Source organism: Schistocerca cancellata, chromosome 4 (assembly GCF_023864275.1).
Source record: "Schistocerca cancellata isolate TAMUIC-IGC-003103 chromosome 4, iqSchCanc2.1, whole genome shotgun sequence".
NCBI classification, from domain to species: domain Eukaryota; kingdom Metazoa; phylum Arthropoda; class Insecta; order Orthoptera; family Acrididae; genus Schistocerca; species Schistocerca cancellata.
This window is the reverse complement of record NC_064629.1, coordinates 847,169,907-847,190,241: the sequence shown is the minus strand read 5'-3', so window position 1 is coordinate 847,190,241 and position 20,335 is coordinate 847,169,907. Positions and strand designations below refer to the sequence as shown.

Genomic DNA, 20,335 nt, shown 5'->3' with positions numbered 1-20,335 from the left:
ACTATATGAATTGAAGGTTAGAAATGAAAGAGTAAACCGCCTGATAGAATTCTGTACAGAGCATCATTTAGTCATCGCTGACACATGATTTAAGAATCACGGAAGAATGTTATATATGTGAAGGAGACCTGGAGGCACTAGACTGTTTCATACTGATCATATAATAGTAACATAAAAATTTCGGAACCAAATTTTAAACTGTGAGACATATCCTGGAGGTAGATGTAACCATTGACCATACATTTGTTATGAACTATAGATTAAAACTGAATAATTTACTAAAAGATATTAAGTTGAGTAGATGGATCCTAGATACAATAGAAGACCAAATGGTTGCTTTGAGAGATGAAATAGTGACGACAGCAGATTATAAAATTGGTAAAAAGACAAGGCCTAGTAGAAATCGTTGGATATCACAGGAAATAATGAATTTATTTGATGAAAGGAAAAAAAATATGAAACTGTAGGAAATGAAGGGGGTGAATGGAAACATAGGTGTCTCAAATATGTGAATGAGAGAACGTGACAGCAGAAGTGGTTGGAGGACAAATGCAAGGCTCTAGATGCACGTACAGCTAGAGGAAAGATAGACACAGCCTACAGAAAAATTAAAATGACCTTTGGAGAAAAGAGGAGAAGCTATATGAAGAACAAGAACTCAGAAGGGAAACTACTACTGAGCAAAGCAGGGAAAGCTGAAAGGCGAAAGGATAATACAGGTGATGTACGAGGGGAAGGAAGGCAATATCACAAAAAGCGAAGGGGAAGTAGATGAAGTTGAGATGGGGTATGTGATACTATGAGAAGAATCTGGCAGAACTCTGAAACAACTAAGTAGAAACAAGGCCTCTGGAATAGATGTTATTCCTTCAGAACTACCGATGCCCTTGGAAGAGACAGCTACTACAAAACTGTTCCACCTGGTATGTAGGATGTATGAGACAGACGAAATACCCATAGATTCCAATACGAGTGTAATAATTCCAAATATAAAGGAAATGCCTACTGACAGATATAAATATTACGGAAGCATTGTGTAAATAATAAGGAATTACTGAATATAATTGGGGAGAAAGTAAATTTATGGCATAACGTGATTAAAGAAGGGAGCATTTGATGAGAAACAGTGTGAGAAATCAAGGGCTCATCAATTTACTACTGGAGGGAAGTGTAGGGCCTAAAATTGTATAGGGTGACAAAGACACGAATACAGCTAGCAGGTTTAAATTTATGTCGGTTGTGCTAGTTATTCGCAGATGAATGGCTTGCACAAAATAGGGTACTGTAGAGAGCTGAACCAGCGTTTGAAATAAAGACCACATCAAGAACCCACGTGAAATGCGGAGCGGACAGAATAAGTCAGCTCCAGTTTGCTACAGCCCTTATACGATCCCGTCTGGATTATGGTTGTACACTGAAGCGCCAAAGAAATTGGTATAGGCATATGTATTCAAATACAGAGACATGTAAACAAGCAGAATACGGCGCTGCGGTCGGCAACGTCTGTATGAGACATCAAGTGTCTGACGCGGTTGACAGATAGGTTACTGCTGCTACAATGGCAGGTTACCGAGATTTAAATGAGTTTGAACGTGGTGCTATAGTCGGCGCAATAGTGATGGGAAAAAGCATCTCCGAGGCAGCGATGAAGAGGGGATTTTCCCGTACGACCAGTTCACGAGTGAACCTTGAATATTAGGAATCCAGTAAAACATCAGGTCTCCGACATCGCTGCAGCCGGAAAAAAAGATCCTGCAAGAACGAGATCAACGATGACTAAAGACAATCGTTCAACGTGACAGAAGTTCAAAAATGTGTGTGAAATCTTATGGGACTTAACTGCTAAGGTCATCAGTCCCTAAGATTACACACTACTTAACCTAAATTATCCTAAGGACAATACACACACCCATGCCCGAGGGAGGACTGGAACCTCCGCCGGGACCAACCGCACAGTCCATGACTGCAGCGCCTAAGAGCTCTCGGCTAATCCTGCGCGGCGTGACAGAAGTGCAGTCTTCCCGCAAATCGCTGCAGATTTCAATGATGGGCCATCAACAAGTGTCAGCATGCGAACCATTCAACGAAATATCATCGATATGGGCTTTCGGAGCCGAAGGCCCACTCGTGGACCTTTGATGACTGTACGACACAAATCTTTATGCCTCGCCTGGATCCGTCAACACTGATATTGGACTGTTGATGACTGGAAACATGTTGCCTGGTCGGACGAGTCTTGTTTCAAATTGTATCGAGCGGGTGGACGTGTACAGTATGGAGACAACTTTATGAATCCATGGACCGTGCTTGTCAGCGTGAGACTGTTCAAGCTTGTGGAAGCTCTGTAATGGTGTGGGGCGTGTATAGTGGAGTGATATGGGACCCCTGATACGTCTAGACACGACTCTGACAAGTGTCACGTACGTAAACATCCTGTTTGGTCACCTGCATCCATTCATGTCCATTGTGCATTCCGACGGACTTGGGAAATTTCATCAGGACAATGCGACACCCCACATGTCCAGAATTGCTGCAGAGTGGCTCCATGAACACTCTTCTGAGTTTAAACACTTCTGCTGGCCACCAAGCTCCCCAGACATGAACATTATTGAGCATATCTGGGACGCTATGCAACGTGCTGTTCAAAAGAGATCTCCACCCCCTCCTATTCTTACGTATTTATGGACGGCCCTGAAGGGTTATGGGGTCATTTCTGTCCAGCACTACTTCGTACATTAGTTGAGTTCATGCCACGTCGCAGGTTCGAATCCTGCCTCGGGCACGGATGTGTGTGATGCCCTTAGGTTAGTTATGTTTAAGTAGTTCTAAGTTCTAGGGAACTGATGACCTCAGATGTTAAGTCCCATAGCGCTCAGAGCCATTTGAACCATTTGAGCCATGCCACGTCGTGTTGCGGCACTTCTGCCAGCTCGCGGGGGCCTTACACGATATTAGGAACGAGTACCAGTTTCTTTGGCTCTTCAGTGTACAATTAATGGGTCTAGTCATCCGTCTTAATTGAAGATTCACGATGCAGCTTACCATGCGGGAATCAGGCTGGCCACAGGGGCATTTAGGACTTCCTATCAAAGTCTTTGTTTTGAGACTGGAGGACCACCATTTAATATCAGGCGCCAACGGTTTATGTTGCTGCAAACACATATGATTATGTGATCAAAATTTACGAGATATCGCTGCTTAATGCGTAACTGACTACTAGACGTCACTAGAGGCGGACCCGATAGTGACGGGAAGTATTGTGCTGTCAGTAGAGAAGCAGTAACAGCAGAATGTGTCGGTAAGGAAAGCTTAGTGACCTCGACCGTGGATTTTCGTCAGATGTAACAAATCCATCAGGAACATTTCAACCCTTCTAAACCTGCCCAAGTTGACTGTAGGCGAAATGAGTGAGAATTTGAATCGAGAAGAAACAAGCACAGCTATATCAAGACCGGGCAGGAATCATGTGGTGACTGACAGGGACTTCGAGCATAGAGGAGGGTGGTTCTAAGAAATCGTATGAAAGCTGCAGAAGGAATTCTCGTGAGTCCAAAGTGCTGCCAGGAGTCCCGATAACATAATGAATTTGTATAAAAAAGAAATGATTACAAAACTGGAGAAAAATCACTGGACGCAGGTACTTGAATAAAATATCTAGGAGTATGCATACGGAGAGATTTGAAGTGGGATGACTACATGAAACTAATCACAGATACAGCAGACGTCGGACTGAGAATCAGTGGAAGAATCCTCAGGAAATGTAGTCCAGTATTTGACATTGCTCGTCAGTAGAGCATCCGCACCTGATAGCAGGTTCACTTAGTAAGCGTGAAAGCGTCTCACAGGTGCTCAGCCAACTCCCGTGGCCGATGCGTCATTAGAGGCATTCTGCGTCATGTTATGTTCTACTTTTAAAAAGTTCCGAGAGCGTACTCGTCATCCTTACTACAGTCAACCAATATATTGCTTCCTCCTAGATATATCTCGCGAAAAGACAATGAAGATAAAATGAGAGAGATTGGACCCCACACAGAGGCTTACCAGTAATCGTCCTTCCCGCGAACCATACGCGACTGAAACACGAAAAGGCGAAGTGACGCAGGTAAACCAAGTACCCTCCGCTGCACACTGTAAGGTGCCGTGAGGAGCATAGACGTAGATGATAGACAGTTAAAAATGAATATAGTGCAATGATCGAGGAACTCCTCACAAGTCACACTCATTTCTGTGGACAATGCTAAGCGACGCTTGAGTTGGTGTTAAGAGAGGCGACACTGGTCAATGGATGGCTGGAAATGAGTGATGTAGAGTGACGAAGCACGTATACGTGGTGGAAACCCAAGGGGAATGCTTGTATTTGGCGAATGCCTGGAGAACTTTACCTGCTGTCACTTGCAGTACCAGCAGTGAAGTACGGAGGAGGCTTTTTACAGTAACGGAAGAGTTTTTCGTCGTCGAGGCTAGGCCTCCTTATTACACTAAAGAAAACGCCGAATGAGGAAGGATATGAACACATTTTACACCTTTTTACTTCAAATTTAGAGGAACATATGGACGCGATTACTGTATCAGCATGATAGTGCACACTGTCACAAAGCCGCATCCTTGAAGCAATAGCTTGTGGACAATAACAGTCTTTAAATGTACTGACCTGCCCAGAGTCTCGAGCTGAACCCAATGGAACATCTTTAGGATAAGTTACATTGTCGACTTTGCTCCAGCCCCAGCGACCAGCAGCACTACCACCTCTGGTTTCGGATCATGCGGTAGAATCGGATGACATTTCTCCAAATGGTTCAAATGGCTCTGAGCACTATGGGACTTAATATCTATGGTCATCAGTCCCCTAGAACTTAGAACTACTTAAACCTAACTAACCTAAGGACAGCACACAACACCCAGCCATCACGAGGCAGAGAAAATCCCTGACGCCGCCGGGAATCGAACCCGGGAACCCGGGCGTGGGAAGCGAGAACGCTACCGCACGAACACGAGATGCGGGCAGGATGACATTTCTCCACAGGCTTTCAGACACCTCAATGGAAGTGTCCTCTGCAGAGTTAAGGCTATCATAAGTCGCTTCACCTCAAATTCATGTCCACTCATAGGTGTCCAGATAATTCTGATCAGATAGGGAATGTTCCCTATTTTATCCCGTACTGTTGTTCGCATATCCATGGAGCAACATGTTACAGCAGAGAGACCCTTTGGAACCCGTGCAAATCTCTACCATTTAGAAATTTATGTGGAAATGTTAATGTTTTACGTCAGAGCTGGAGAAAATAAGTCCTGGATGGACTGTCAGAGTCCCCTTAACATCATGCAACGTTGCGGCGGCCACCCGCAGTGACCCCACGTTCCATCACCTCACTCAATTTGTGCTACACACGTGGTCGGTCACATTTCCTGGCTCTGACTTTCGCCATCAATGTCGACTGTGAAATCGGCTACACCCATATCAAGGTGTTTCCGTCGTGGGTCTCGGATGAGGACCACTGCCACATCCTGATTACTTCTCTTAAAAGACCCAGAGTGTTTTTTTAATATTACGAATATTAAAATGGATTGCACATCTAGTCTCGTTTCTATATCTTTTTCAGCAATGCTGTACCCAAGCAACTCGATTTTATTCCCACCTATACTGATAGACGTAAACAGGGGAATCCACATGAGTGCTCAGTGGTTTTCCCAAGCCGTGTTCTCAGCATCCGCATACCAAACGAATTTACGTTGTACGGTGCAGAACGGGGTATTACAGACAAGAAGCGTGGTAGGGAAACACAGCAGAGACACGTACTGTGCTCTTACGAGCCAGTTCTTCGCTGTTAAGTCTTGAAGCCATAGGAAGGTAGAACGGCTGGAAGCGTCGAGAAATAAGCTGCGGTCTGTGAAATCAACGGTCCGGTCGTAGTGATTTTCCTTCTCGTCACAGAGACGGGACGAGAAGGCACTGACCCGTCTCCGTTTAATTCTGTTTTCTTTTCTCCAAAATTTTTGGAACTGACACACAAAAACTATTATAGTAGTTCATTTGCTTAACTGTGTGTACGTGTGTGTGTGTGTTTGTGTGTGTATGTGTGTGTGCTTCAAAAGAGAACTTTTAGAAAATACAGAGCCGGAAAAATACACAGCACACTCAAAGACTGTGTTCGGCGACGCCAGAGATTTGTCACGGTCATCGGCCATCAGATGGCGCTCAGGACGCCCGTCTGTGCTCCTTCTGTTTTGATTCTGCAGGCAGTAACTGTGTTGAGTTCAGAGGTGAAGAATGTCGGCAACATTCATTCTAGGGTATAGCTATGCCCCATCAACGAGTACACAGTCCTGTTCAACAAGTTCAACCATTTGCACGGGGTCGTACTGTGGGCCTTAGAGAAGTTGGATACGTGTATCGAAGCACTGTTGCACATCTTAAGTACAATGTACTGGTGGCGTGTCGCTGCATTCGGCAGTGATCTATAGAACATCCCCACAGTTGGGTAGACCATATTCTGGACTTCCGAGTAGTACAGGTACGCGTCAAGGTCGGCGCATAAGGCGAGAATCATCCAGGGACGAAATCGGGGCATATGTTGCACCTGCTGCGTCATCAGGGGACGTTGGGAACCGTCTGGTGGCTGCAATACTAAGATCAAGTGAGCTCTGGCCAGCCTACCATAACACCGTGACACCGCCCAGCATGGCTACTACACTCCTGGAAATTGAAATAAGAACACCGTGAATTCATTGTCCCAGGAAGGGGAAACTTTATTCACACATTCCTGGGGTCAGATAAATCACATGATCACACTGACAGAACCACAGGCACATAGACACAGGCAACAGAGCATGCACAATGTCGGCACTAGTACAGTGTATATCCACCTTTCGCAGCATTGCAGGCTGCTATTCTCCCATCGAGACGATCGTAGAGATGCTGGATGTAGTCCTGTGGAATGGCTTGCCATGCCATTTCCACCTGGCGCCTCAGTTGGACCAGCGTTCGTGCTGGACGTGCAGACCGCGTGAGACGACGCTTCATCCAGTCCCAAACATGCTCAATGGGGGACAGATCCGGAGATCTTGCTGGCCAGGGTAGTTGACTTACACCTTATAGAGCACGTTGGGTGGCACGGGATACATGCGGACGTGCATTGTCCTGTTGGAACAGCAAGTTCCCTTACCGGTCTAGGAATGGTAGAACGATGGGTTCGATGACGGTTTGGATGTACCGTGCACTATTCAGTGTCCCCTCGACGATCACCAGTGGTGTACGGCCAGTGTAGGAGATCGCTCCCCACACCATGATGCCGGGTGTTGGTCCTGTGTGCCTCGGTCGTATGCAGTCCTGATTGTGGCGCTCACCTGCACGGCGCCAAACACGCATACGACCATCATTGGCACCAAGGCAGATGCGACTCTCATCGCTGAAGACGACACGTCTCCATTCGTCCCTCCATTCACGCCTGTCGCGACACCACTGGTGGCGGGCTGCACGATGTTGGGGCGTGAGCGGAAGACGGCCTAACGGTGTGCGGGACCGTAGCCCAGCTTCATGGAGACGGTTGCGAGTGGTCCTCGCCGATACCGCAGGAGCAACAGTGTCCCTAATTTGCTGGGAAGTGGCGGTGTGGTCCCCTACGGCACTGCGTAGGATCCTACGGTCTTGGCGTGCATCCGTGCGTCGCTGCGGTCCGGTCCCAGGTCGACGGGCACGTGCACCTTCCGCCGACCACTGGCGACAACATCGATGTACTGTGGAGACCTCACGCCCCACGTGTTGAGCAATTCGGCGGTACGTCCACCCGGCCTCCCGCATGCCCACTATACGCCCTCGCTCAAAGTCCGTCAACTGCACATACGGTTCACGTCCACGCTGTCGCGGCATGCTACCAGTGTTAAAGACTGCGATGGAGCTCCGTATGCCACGGCAAACTGGCTGACACTGACGGCGGCGGTGCACAAATGCTGCGCAGCTAGCGCCATTCGACGGCCAACACCGCGGTTCCTGGTGTGTCCGCTGTGCCGTGCGTGTGATCATTGCTTGTACAGCCCTATCGCAGTGTCCGGAGCAAGTATGGTGGGTCTGACACACCGGTGTCAATGTGTTCTTTTTTCCATTTCCAGGAGTGTATGATGTCGTGAAAGAATTGACTGGAGAGCGGAATGGCGTCCTGTTGTCTTCGATAATGAGAGTAGGTTCTGTCTTTATGTGAGTGATGTACGTATACGTATATGGCATAGACCTTGTGGGCTGCAGATTTCAGTGTGCGTTCGCCCACGACAAGCAGGTCTCACCCCTGATTCATGGGGTGGGGTGCCATCAGCTACAATTAGCAGTCACGTTCGATGTTTCTGCAGTGTAAAGTAACCAGTGCACAGACTGTTATCCCCATGCTACTGCCATTTCTACAACAGGATAGTTCACGTGCAGATACGGCTGCTGCGACACAATGTGCGGCAACTGCCCTGACCAGCAAGATCACCAGATCCCTCGCCGATTGAAAACGTTTGGGACATCATAAAGTGGGAACTTACTGGTGCAGGGCATGCGAGAACCATTGCCGAATTGTAACAAAAGGGGCAAGATTCTTGGGATTATCTAGTCGCAGGATGCAATTCGTCACCTTTTTAATCGATTGCGTGAGGGAATACACGTCTGTGTTGCCACCAGAAGGGAAGAGAGAGTGCACTTTGTATTGGTGCGGCTGTTCAGGCACACTTTACTGGGGCATATGTGCTTCATTCGGTCTGAATCTGTTATCATAGACTCCTACGATGATGAACTACGGTTCACCTCACTTGTCAATAAAATGACCTTTTCCTTGAGTGTGTTGCATTTTTTTTCTGGCAGTGAATTTTATCATTTAATTCTACAATTTTTAACACACTTACTCGTTTTGGTCACATTCTCTCCCTAGGTCTTACTATGGGCGCTAAGGAATTCAACGTGTGAACATAAATAATTCTATCATCTCTGTCATAGATGGAAATGGATTGTTTCAGCCACAACCAGGCCGATGGCAATATTTCGGTCCACATAGTATACTCAATTCCATTTCTCATAGTATATTCGTATCGTAAAGAAATAGTTGCTTATGCTGGAGCCTGAACTTCACTTTTATCATATGTTTCTCTACTGTGTGACCATATAATATGTTACAGTAGGACATTTTGCAGAGAACTGGAGACAGTATGCTGCTTGGTATTTTGTTTTACTGTACTAAAATAAAATATCAAACTGCATGCTATCTCCAGTTCCCTGTATAATCTTCACTTTTATCATGGATACCATTCGAAGGACTATCCAAACTGCTCACAGTAGAAACGCCGACAAATTTACTGCTGTGATGGTGTTAAACAGATGTTGTATAAGGACTGGCGAGTATTTAGATTCTTTTGTGCAAGACTTTGAGACACCGAACTATTCAACAAAGGACGTTTATCGGTGACGTGATCTGTCTAGATGGGTGTGTACTTTCCTTATAACGATATTATTCTATCATTTGTTGATCTCCCGCGGTTATCCACAGCATTCGTGGCGATGTACGGCATGAAGCGGCTATAGGTGTGTCAAAGTGATGGAGAATTCGCAAGAATGTTGAGCCTACCTTCTTCGTGCTGACTTGAGAATTTCTTACTTGATCAAGACGTGCTCCAGCATATAGTGCGCTAGAACGTTTGCTATGATCGAACGCAATGGACGGTAATATCGACTGTTTTCTGGTTCTTGGCACAACAATTTTACTGAAACACGGCTGCCCCTGATTGTCTTCCTGTTTTGGTCGAGAAACACCAATATGTGAATAGTATTATAAATGCTCCTAACTACATTTCTACGCTCTACACCAATAAGTTCTATTTACGCCTTTTTACGAGAGAGTTTATATTAGGTAACGACAATCGTTTAACTAACAATAGTTGTAAGTAACTGTGTCATTCTATGATACCTCAAAAAATAAAAGAAAAATAATGGCGGAAGAATACGAGGAAAGTTAATTAGGCATCTGTGTGGGGTGTGGAAACAAGTACAAAGTAAATATTTTTCAGATAGTAGGACAGTGTGGGAAACAAAGGCGAAAAGCTTAAAAATATACCATTCCATGCTTCCTTATGAAGAAACAGAGGAGAAGTTGTTATTTAGAATCTTCGTGTCAGACAGGAAGGCTGATGAAAAAGTTTTTATATTTTCTTAGGAAAATGTCAAATAGAAATACGTCTCTCGCTGTTACAGGGCTACGACAAATATTAGTTAATGAGTAAGAAGGCCTTAGAGGGAAATATGGAGAGAGTGAAATGTAACGCACAAAAAAAGAGATAGTTACCTGTGTCAGATACAGCAAGACTTGTCGTTGAACCATCAATATCTGTAAGAAAAATATTCACAATTACTTAAGACTGAAGATGTTTCACAGAAAACGCTTAGATGATTTGAACAGTAATCTTCTAAATTGCGTACGATTTGCAGTGCTGCTTGTGGACAGTTTCTGTCGAGCGTTAGGAATTTTGACAGTGCGGTTCTTTTGCATTAATGGCGCTCCTTACTTCATGCGACATGCTTCTGGTGTGGAAGGCTTTCTCGTGGTTATTTAACATAAAGTACCTGAATGGAGATTCCCACAGTACTTACATCATTCAGCGTTTGTTCTGGCGGTGTCACAACGTTCGGACACAGGTATCTTTGGTGCATCAGTCTTACGGAAATTCACCGCGAACGAGAATAGAAAATGATGGATGAATTGTAACTCATACACTAAATGTTCGGTGTCTCTGCTACATTGTGGTCGGGCAAGAATACTTCCCCCACCGTAGATTATACTCTGCGGGAAGATGAGTGAATTGTGATTTATCTCCTCTTCTTTACTACTGGTGAGTGGAAATTACAGCGAGTAGCAGAACTGAATGAATGCATGCCATGCTTGTAGTGCTACACATCTACCACTAGCAGTCAGTGAATGCTATTATTCACAGTGTGCAGCATTTGCATAATACCTAATGTAGAAATAGAACATGTAGCAAAATCGACACAGAAATTTGAAAAATTGATCCTATAGGGAAGGTATCTGATCAGTACTGCTGGAGATGTCTACACAACATGCATAAAACTGCAAGAAAACCTAAATATCTTAGAGAGAATAAAGAATTTCACATCTAATTTCTGCCAAGGTTTCTCAATTCTTTTTCCACTGATGTAACAATACCTTAGTAGTCAATTTGTTAAATCGTAGCAAAAACGTAATATTTCATTGTAACTCTCTCATATACTCTCGAACTGACATGTAAGTAAGCAAGTTGGAGATCTACGACTGGATTCCGAATTTCCAAGCAGACAGAACTCAGTTCATTATTCTTAACGAAATGAAATCTACGGATGTAAATATAATTTCGGGATTGCCCAAACAGAATGTCATGTAGTCATTGTTTACCATATACACAAATCAGGGACAGCCAAGATTACTGCTCACAAGCTGTGCCGTCCTGACATAGCTGCACATTTCCCCCACCGCCACAGAACGCCATCTGCGTGGTGGCGGTGGTGGCGGACGGGTGGGGGGGGGGAGGAGGGGGGGGGACAGGAGGTTCGAATGCGCCGCTTTTAATTGGCAGTGCAGTCGCATTTCATCCGACTTCGTTTTATATTTCACATTTCGCAGCAACATAGGTCACAAACAAAACAAGTTATCAGTATTATTTAACTATTTTTTTCGCGCTGAAGGCATAGTATAACTTTTAACAGGTACAAACTGTCGGCATACGGGCAGACGCAGACAGTTTCAGAGATTTTCGCACTTAGCTTGAAACGCAATCGTGACATATTTTGTTTCAGAATCCAAAAAAGGTCTTAGACACAGATATATCTATCGAAATACTGTAGCACTTTTGCAAATTCATTATGGAGTCGTGGGAACTCTAATTGAGGAAAGCAACTGAGACGTCCTGGACAGTTTTAACGTAAAACGACGTGTCATTAAAATGGGAATTACCTTGCAGGGCGATCAGTTACAGCTGAATATACAAAAGGGCAGTGTCCTCAAAACGTTTAGAAAACTATCCCTTTAATTCTTTCAAAGCCACAATGAATACTTCAAACCTCGCATATTTTTTAATGACGATGATGGATGAGCTACGGGAACTGGACTGAGTTTGTCTCTTCTGTAAATCAGATAAAAGTTGTTTCTCACCTTGCAATGTCTTACTGTGGGCAATGTGCAATCCAGTTAAAATGCGACGTCTGCAATGCATTGACTTAACAAACTTACTTTGCAGTAGTACATTGAGTCTCCAAATTTTTTGTTAAGTTCCATAGAAAACTATTGCAATTCACAGTGGAGTAATGCGAACTACTTCATAAATCTTACTACTCATATCAGCAGTTTCTTCACGTGGTGTAAGTATAAAAATTTAGCATAGAGTGATTCTTGATGCACAAACAATGAATCCTGCCCATTGATCGTTATAATGTTTTGCTTTTTCATTGTCAACTAAATCTTTAAATTATTTCTGCACGATACTGTACTATCGTTTCACAGCAAATTGTCACTTGTGCGACTGCATAATACTCGTATATACTGATAATTCTCATCCCTCTCTTCTGTCATTCCTATTCATTTTGATTGCTTGTAACGATAGATCGCTAGACTCTCTCTGTTTGTGAAAACAGTCTCTGAACCTGTCAAAGTCCTTCATAACACGAACAAATAGCGAAGAGTAAACAGCGCCGGCCGGAGTGGCCGAGCGATTCTAGGCGCTACAGTCTGGAACCGCGCGAACACTACGGGCGCAGCCGACCGTGGTGGCCGTGCGGTTCTAGGCACTTCAGTCCGGAACCGCGTGACTGCTACGGTCGCAGGTTCGAATCCTGCCTCGGGCATGGATGTGTGTGATGTCCTTAGGTTAGTTAGGTTTAAGTAGTTCTAAGTTCTAGGGGACTGATGACCTCAGATGTTGAGTCCAATAGTGCTCAGAGTCAATTGATAGCCACTACAGTCTCAGGTTGGAATCCTGCCTCGGCTATGGATGTGTGTGATGTCCTTAGGTTAGTTAGGTTTAAGTAGTTCTAAGTTCTAGGGGTCTGATGCCCACAGCAGTTAAGTCCCGTAGTGCTCAGAGCCATTTTAGTAAACAGCGCTGACAACACGATTCTGCCGTACTGACGAGAGTTGTGCCGACTAAAAAATGCCACATCGCAGTACTTAATTCAGTGTCCTTCTGTAACGATTACGTCCAGGTGAGACAATCCGAACTTCGGCCCACTCGCGGCCAGTCCATCCGGCCCGCGTGAAGTTCGGCACGCCGTGGCCAGCCCTGACATAAATGATATAGTGTACCGTGAATATCAGGGATTCGGTAAAACATCAAATCTCCGACATCGCTGCGGCTGGAAAAAGATCCTGCAGGAACGGGACCAACGACGACCGAAGACAATCGGTCACTGTGACAGAAGTTCAACCCTTCCGCAGATTACTGCAGATTTCAATGCTGGGCCATCAACAAGAGTCAGCGTGCTAACCATTCAACGAAACATCATCGGCAAAGTCTTTCGGAGCCGAAGGCCCACTCGTGTACCCTTGATGTGCGACACAAAGCTTTACGCCTCGCCTGGGCCCGTCAACACCGACATTGGATTGTTGATGACTGGAAAAATATGCCTGGTCGGACGACTCTCGTTTCAAATTGTATCGAGCGGATGGACGAGTACGGGTATGGACACAACCTCACGAATCTACGGACCCCGTATGTCAGCAAGAGACTGTTCAAGCTGGTGGAGGCTCTGTAATAGTGTGGGGCATGTGTAACTAGAGTGATTAGGACCCTTGATACGTCTAGATACGACTCTGAGAGGTGACACATGCGTAATAACCCTGTCTGAGCAACCGAGCGAGATGGACAGTGGCTAGCACACTGGACTCGCATTCGGGAGGACGACGGTTCAATCCCGCGTCCGGCCTTCCTGATTTAGATTTTCCATGATTTTCCTCAATCGCTCCTGGCAAACGCCGAGATGGTTCCTTGGAAATGGCACGGCCGACTTCCTTCCCCGACCTTCCCTAATCCGCTGAGAGCAATAACCTCACTGTCTGGTCTCTTCCCCCAATCAGTCCAACCCAACCCTGTCTGATCACCTGCATCCATTCATGTCCATTGTACATTCTGACGGACTTGGGCAATTCCAGCAGGGCAATGAGACACGCCACACGTTCAGAATTGATATAGAGTGGCTCCAGCAATATTTTTTTTGAGTTTATAAACTTACGCTGGCCACCAAACTCCCCAGACATGAACATTATTGAGCATATCTGGGTTGCCTTGCAACGTGCTGTTCAGAAGAGATCTCCACCTTCTCATACTCTAAGAATTTATGTACCGCTCTGCAGGATTCGTAGTGTCACACATTAGCCGAGTCCATGCCACGTCGTGTTGCGGCACTTCTGCATGCTCGCAGAAGCCTTACACGATATTAGATAGATGTAACAGTTTTTTTGGCTCTTCAGTCTACATGTAAGACATTCAAAGAACACTCCATAAATGCCTTGTGAAGTGGTCACGACGGGGAACTTTGAGAAATTAGAGCTCATAAGGAGATTTACCAATACTCGTGCTCCCCTTGCACCATTCCCGAATGGAAAGGGGAAGAGGTGAAACTAGAGAAGTAATCCCCAGCTCACAACAGCTCAACTGCTCTGTTCAAATAAAGGTCGTGAACACTTTCGAAAATTTAAGCTTTGCTACAAAATATTGCTCCAGTTTTGGGGAGAGTTTAATGTTTCAGTGTGCTGAAAGTGGACTGTACAGAATATATTCAAACGCCAGGAATATCTTTTTACCATAATTCAAAAAACACTAAAGACCACTTACTGACCTCTATTCATATCAACTTCAACATATACTATAACACGTCACTCAATAATACTTTTCTGTCTTAGAAGTCAGGGATCGCTGAGTGTTGTTCCCAATAATAACAGGTTTACGATCTACGAACAATCCATCCTCCGAACTATCAATGTTACAACCTCGTCAGTTTAGAAGCTGACTAGTCTCCACATGTGAAAATAAGTTCATTTGACAAGGGAAGGCTACTTAGCTGACAAATTATTTTGCAACTAAGATACATATGAAACTTAATTACTTATGAGCGCGAATCAAGGTACTATTAAAATCTTTCGGATTCCAGATAAAAACTGTTATTGGCGCAGTTTCATGGTTCTCCTTGCAACATAAAGGTATCTAATTTTTTACGGCACTGTATTTTCAGAAAATGGTGTAAGAAGCTGTCACAAGCCCCCAGTGCGAGCTCCTAGTAATCCTCTACACATTACCGAGGACAGAGAAGAAGCTGCGTAGGGTCCACACGCAAACACTACGTAGTTTTTGAACGAATTTTGTGATATGACATTCACTGTTTCAGCTTCAAAATACTAGTGCGTGACTTATGTTAAGTAATTAGTTTCAGAAGTGAGCTCTCAACGCGTTTAATTTCTCCTATTAGCTCATGGACATTACCGTAAAAAGTGTAATAATCTGTATCCTAACAGTAATGTAACTTTCTCCAGATAATAATGTCTGAATGAATACTGAAGAGTAGAAACGTACCATAAACTTAATAATATCGCAGGAAACTGAAGGAATATAAGGTCTACCAGTACTTTCATATTACTTGCAGTGGTTTCATATCGCTCACATTTGAACATGCTGGACGACGCAAAATGTGTCTAGGCCGTAAAAATTATGTACAAATAGTTTTCTAGTGTCCCTGTATTCATGCCTTGCTCCAAATCGAATGTATTTGCTATCGTCCACATAGCATAAGACACTTCCACGACATTAACTGTAACTGAAGATTTTTGCATCCGACTATGTAGGCACTTGACTTGACAGTTACAGAGTGTGTTTATAGGACTCTAGGCTTCTTTGTGAATCGTTGATGATGTGAATATATCCTGTCTGTACCTATAAAAATAAATGTACTGGAGGCTGGATGGCGAACGGTTTCAGTGATCTTGATAAGAACCTGTAATTTATTTGGAAGATACCAAGGTTTCTGCGACGATACAGTCAACTTCGAGCCGAAAGGTAATCTAAAGACACGATCAGAAAGGTTTCTGTTTGGTCGTTTCACTTACAGGAAGGGGATGAGAAGTAAGAAAACTGAAAATTAAGTTTTCACTCGCAGACCTGGAATACACTTCCCTGGAAAACTTGGAGAAATAGATAAAGTGACATATATTAACAAATTGGTGTAAATAAATGAAAATGCGGGAGGATGTTGGCAGGTGTCTCACAGTCGTGCACAGAAAGCTGGATGTCACATGACGTATAAGGTCAGCCGTGACTACAGCGCTAAATGCGGCTGGCCCCGCAACATGAGGTAGTTGTAGAAACGGGAAAGGACAGGGTGTGCCAATCAGTGAGCAGTTACAGAGCACTGTTGACGTTTTGTGCATTATAACATGGCCCACAGACCACACTTGGATGAATTCACACGTGGAAGAATAATCAGGATACTGGAATAGGGAGGAAGGATGACGAGTGTAGCCAAGGAGTTTCGTACTGTTCACAGCATCGTTTAACGCGCGTGGGGAGCCTGCCGAAACACAGGCACTGCTGTCCAGCAAAGATGACGGCAGCATCGTTCAACAGGCAAGAAGAGACCCACCTCAAACAGCGAATGCAATTGCAACCACATCTGACTGCAACACACGTTATCTCACGCTCCACAATGGCACTGCGACTGCACTGGGGTCATCTATTTGCCTGGTGACCAGTACGTTGTGTTCCGTGATCACCTACACATCGACGGCAACGTTTGCGATGGGCCGAGAGCATAGGGACTAACCAACGAGGAGTGGGTCTTCTCGGGTGAGAGCAAATTCAGTCTCAGTAGTGGTTCTGGACCTGCCCTCATGTCGCGAGAGGTGGAAGCACGTAATGTACCCACGAACATTGTCCAACATGATTGCTTTGGTGGTTCAGGTATTCCGGTGTGGAGATCCACAATTTGACATGGACGCACTGACCTCCAAATCTGAACACGGTACGCTCACAGGACAACGTTATTGTGACACTGTACTCTTTCCGAGGTGCATCTTTTCAGCTGTGCGTTAGAACCTGGCTTCATTTTTATGAATGACAATGCACGGCCACATCGAACAGCGCAGGTGGAGGAGCTCGTGGAACAGAGGACATTCGGCGAATGTACTGGCCTTCTCGTCCCCCGACTTAAATCCCATCGAGTACGTGTGGGATGCGTTTGCGAAGCATATTTCAGTACGTCCACATGCAACAACGACCATAAAGAAATTGTCAACAGGGCTACTGGAGGAATGAAACGCCCTACACCACAAGTACTCCTTACCAACTTTATGGCCAACACGGGAGCATGTTGCAAAACATGCGTTACCGTCCATGGTGGTTACACGTCTTATGCCCCATCATTTGTAATGTCCAGGGGCCTATCACAAATCACAATGATCTCAATGCAATTATCTTTGAGAAAAGTGTCATTACTGTTGGTCTCATTGCGTATTTCTTTCAGTCACCTTATGTTCTATACTGTAGCAGTTCTTTCTATACATAGTCCAAGTTTCATCGACCTGTGTTACTTGGTAGTGACACATCGTGCGAAAGTTACTTTCATCCTTACGCTTTGAACCAAATCTGCACGCTACGGAGTCAACAGATAATCCACCAAGAAACCGCGCCAAATTATGAGTGACTTTTCCAGCAATAAATAGAAACCACTTTAGGGATGCTGTATGTCGTAGTTCCCTCTTATCTCTGGGAGACTGAATCTACTGGACCTATGATACTACACATGCGAAGAAATCATTCTGAATAAATAATGGTTCTGTCAAAGGGAACATTGCGCTACTTGTAGCTAATGCTAAAGGAAGACTAGACATATAGATCCATTGTCAGCGAGCGCTGCCCTTGGTCCTAAAGTAAAACAACGCAGGTAAAGTAGTAAGAAGTTCTGAAGAAAGTTAATTGTATAGCCAGTCTCCTCTACTATTTATTTGTTCGGTTTGTGAGAGTGAATTGTTCTTCATTTTTTCTCTCTCCATTTTTGCTCTTAATTGCAGCTAGTTTCTTGCTGCGGGTCAATCAGGTTTAGGTTGATTTTAAGTGATACGGCATTGATGGTTAATATACGTTCACAGTTCCATCTGCATATGGACTGAGAGTAGAACGACTATATTTATCCCTCTGTGTACACCATAATCTCAAACTGCTTTCGTGACTCTACACGAGTTATACGATGCAGGAAATAAATTGTTGCACTGTTTGCTTCGAATGTAAGTTCCCTTAATTTAGGCAACAAGATGTGAGGGCAACAAAGATTCATATTTACGCATCCTGTACATCTGTGATACACTGTTGCATGGACTACGCCGACCTGTGACGATGCTGACAGTTCGTTCGATATCTGGTCTTAGTCCCAGTTGACGGAGACACCTAAACAATGGAGCAGTTATCAAGGGTGTCTCGTTTTCGCTTTGCTTGTCATATGCCATGCACATACCCATAATTCTTCTGAAAAATTTATTGCTTTCACTCGTTTTCTCCAGTGGTGATATCACGTGTTCGCTCCATTCCTTACTGCATTGCATTTTTAACGCTGTGTTTTATACGATTGGGAGTGATGAGTTTCAGAAATTTTTGCTAATGTTTTAATGTTACATTATCTCAAGAAGAACGTGTGTAGAGAAACAATTGCTATTGGAACGGCCATCTACTGGTTGGGAACAAGAATGTAAAGGCAGACGTTACCTAAGGAATCAAAAATATATAAACTCGCTGTATTCCACACAACGCTGATAGCGCAAGAAGACCCTGAGTAGAAACAATCGACCATTTAATTTCTCAAGGCGATGGAACGTGGGTGATTTCTAAGGGATATATATTTTTCCTATCGAGCTCTGAGCTGGTTATTATGGCACTACTTACTGCAACCCTAAGCATAGTCATACGCAGTACTGACGCCGTGGACACCGCTTCACTACACGCAACGTTTCGAATAATTTTCCTTCGGGAATGGGCAGAGTTATACCATCTACAAAATAGAGAGCTAACAAAGGGAAACACGAGACGCAGAGGCGGAGGGGAGATGCCTGAGAGGCCAGCAGCCACACGGAAAGTTACGAAGAAAAATATTACGGCACGGTGATTCATATTGTGTGGGTCAGTGGAAGCCAGTATAAGTGCTGGAATGACAAGCTGTATATGCAGCAGTACCTTCAAATTCCTTTCCCACTGTTTCTTACTCCTGGGATATGGGTAGTCCATTTTGTATACGCTACGTAGTTGCAGCTTATGAGGAAACTATATCTATAGACAATGGATAATCATTTACTAAATTTTCATAAGTAGTTGTGTATAGACATGACTCCGACTACCCTCAAAAATAGTTTTGGCTTCTAAGCAGATGTAATCCGTTGCGGCTAGGGACACGCTAAGCCACTTAAGTAAATTAAGAGCTCTCTCTTGGAAGAGAAAGATAGATAAACCAGGTACGAATGTACAATCTAATTAAATACTGATTGGGCTGATATGTGAGGGAATACTGGTGTTCTACATCTGAGTAAAGATGTTGAGGTCGCCATATTACTGACTGAAATCGACACTGAAGAGATACACTAATCAATATTAACAAATATTTTTGACTTACAAATCAAAATTTGTAATCGCCCACCTGCGATTAGCTGATGGTAAACGGAATAGGAATAATTTTCCGGAAGGCATGCAGCTGTCCAATCGGTCTTCTATATTGGTGCTCTAATATGGATACTTGCCTACTGTGAGCAGTGCTGTGTTTCATTGAGCGATCCGAGCACGCCTTCCGGATGTTCTACTTTCTTAATGCCACAAACTCTGTCTCACGATCCTGAGGAACTGTCACCATTCATTCATTCATTCATTTAGTCATTCATGCATTCACACTTCGTGTTACGTAGGTTCCAAGATGGGGAAGAACGCTCTGGGAAGTGGAGCTTGTTTAAATAAATATAACCACAATGATGCTGAACTGTTTCTCCAAGGCACATGGAAATTACAATGAAAGTTCGGCGGATTGTGTCATTACGGCAATTTCATTACTCAACTCTAGTCTTAGAAAGATCACAAACAATTCTCTAACACCAACAGCAGAGAGAATATATAGCAGAATTTGACTTTGCACACTTTCATAGCTCTTACAGAGATTAAATTACTCTTACTCTAAGCAGTGTATGCGTTGCGTAAAGCATTTCTAAATGGGATAAAGCTTTTTCATGTAAGTAAAAGTTATTTCATATTTTGCCATGCTCACTTATTCAGGCTTGTGCAGGTAAGAAAAAGTGGGGCACGGACAGGAAGAGAG

At 44.3% G+C, this 20,335-nt stretch overlaps 1 protein-coding gene across 1 annotated transcript in view; it reads right to left on the bottom strand.

Moving 5' to 3' along the window:
• LOC126184468 (uncharacterized) overlaps nucleotides 1–20,335 on the bottom strand; it is an 818,298-nt gene that overhangs the window by 238,135 nt on the left and 559,828 nt on the right. The window contains exon 7 of the mRNA XM_049926859.1: nucleotides 10,305–10,346. Coding sequence (XP_049782816.1) covers nucleotides 10,305–10,346 — 42 coding nt within the window. The remainder of the gene's footprint in view (nucleotides 1–10,304; nucleotides 10,347–20,335) is intronic.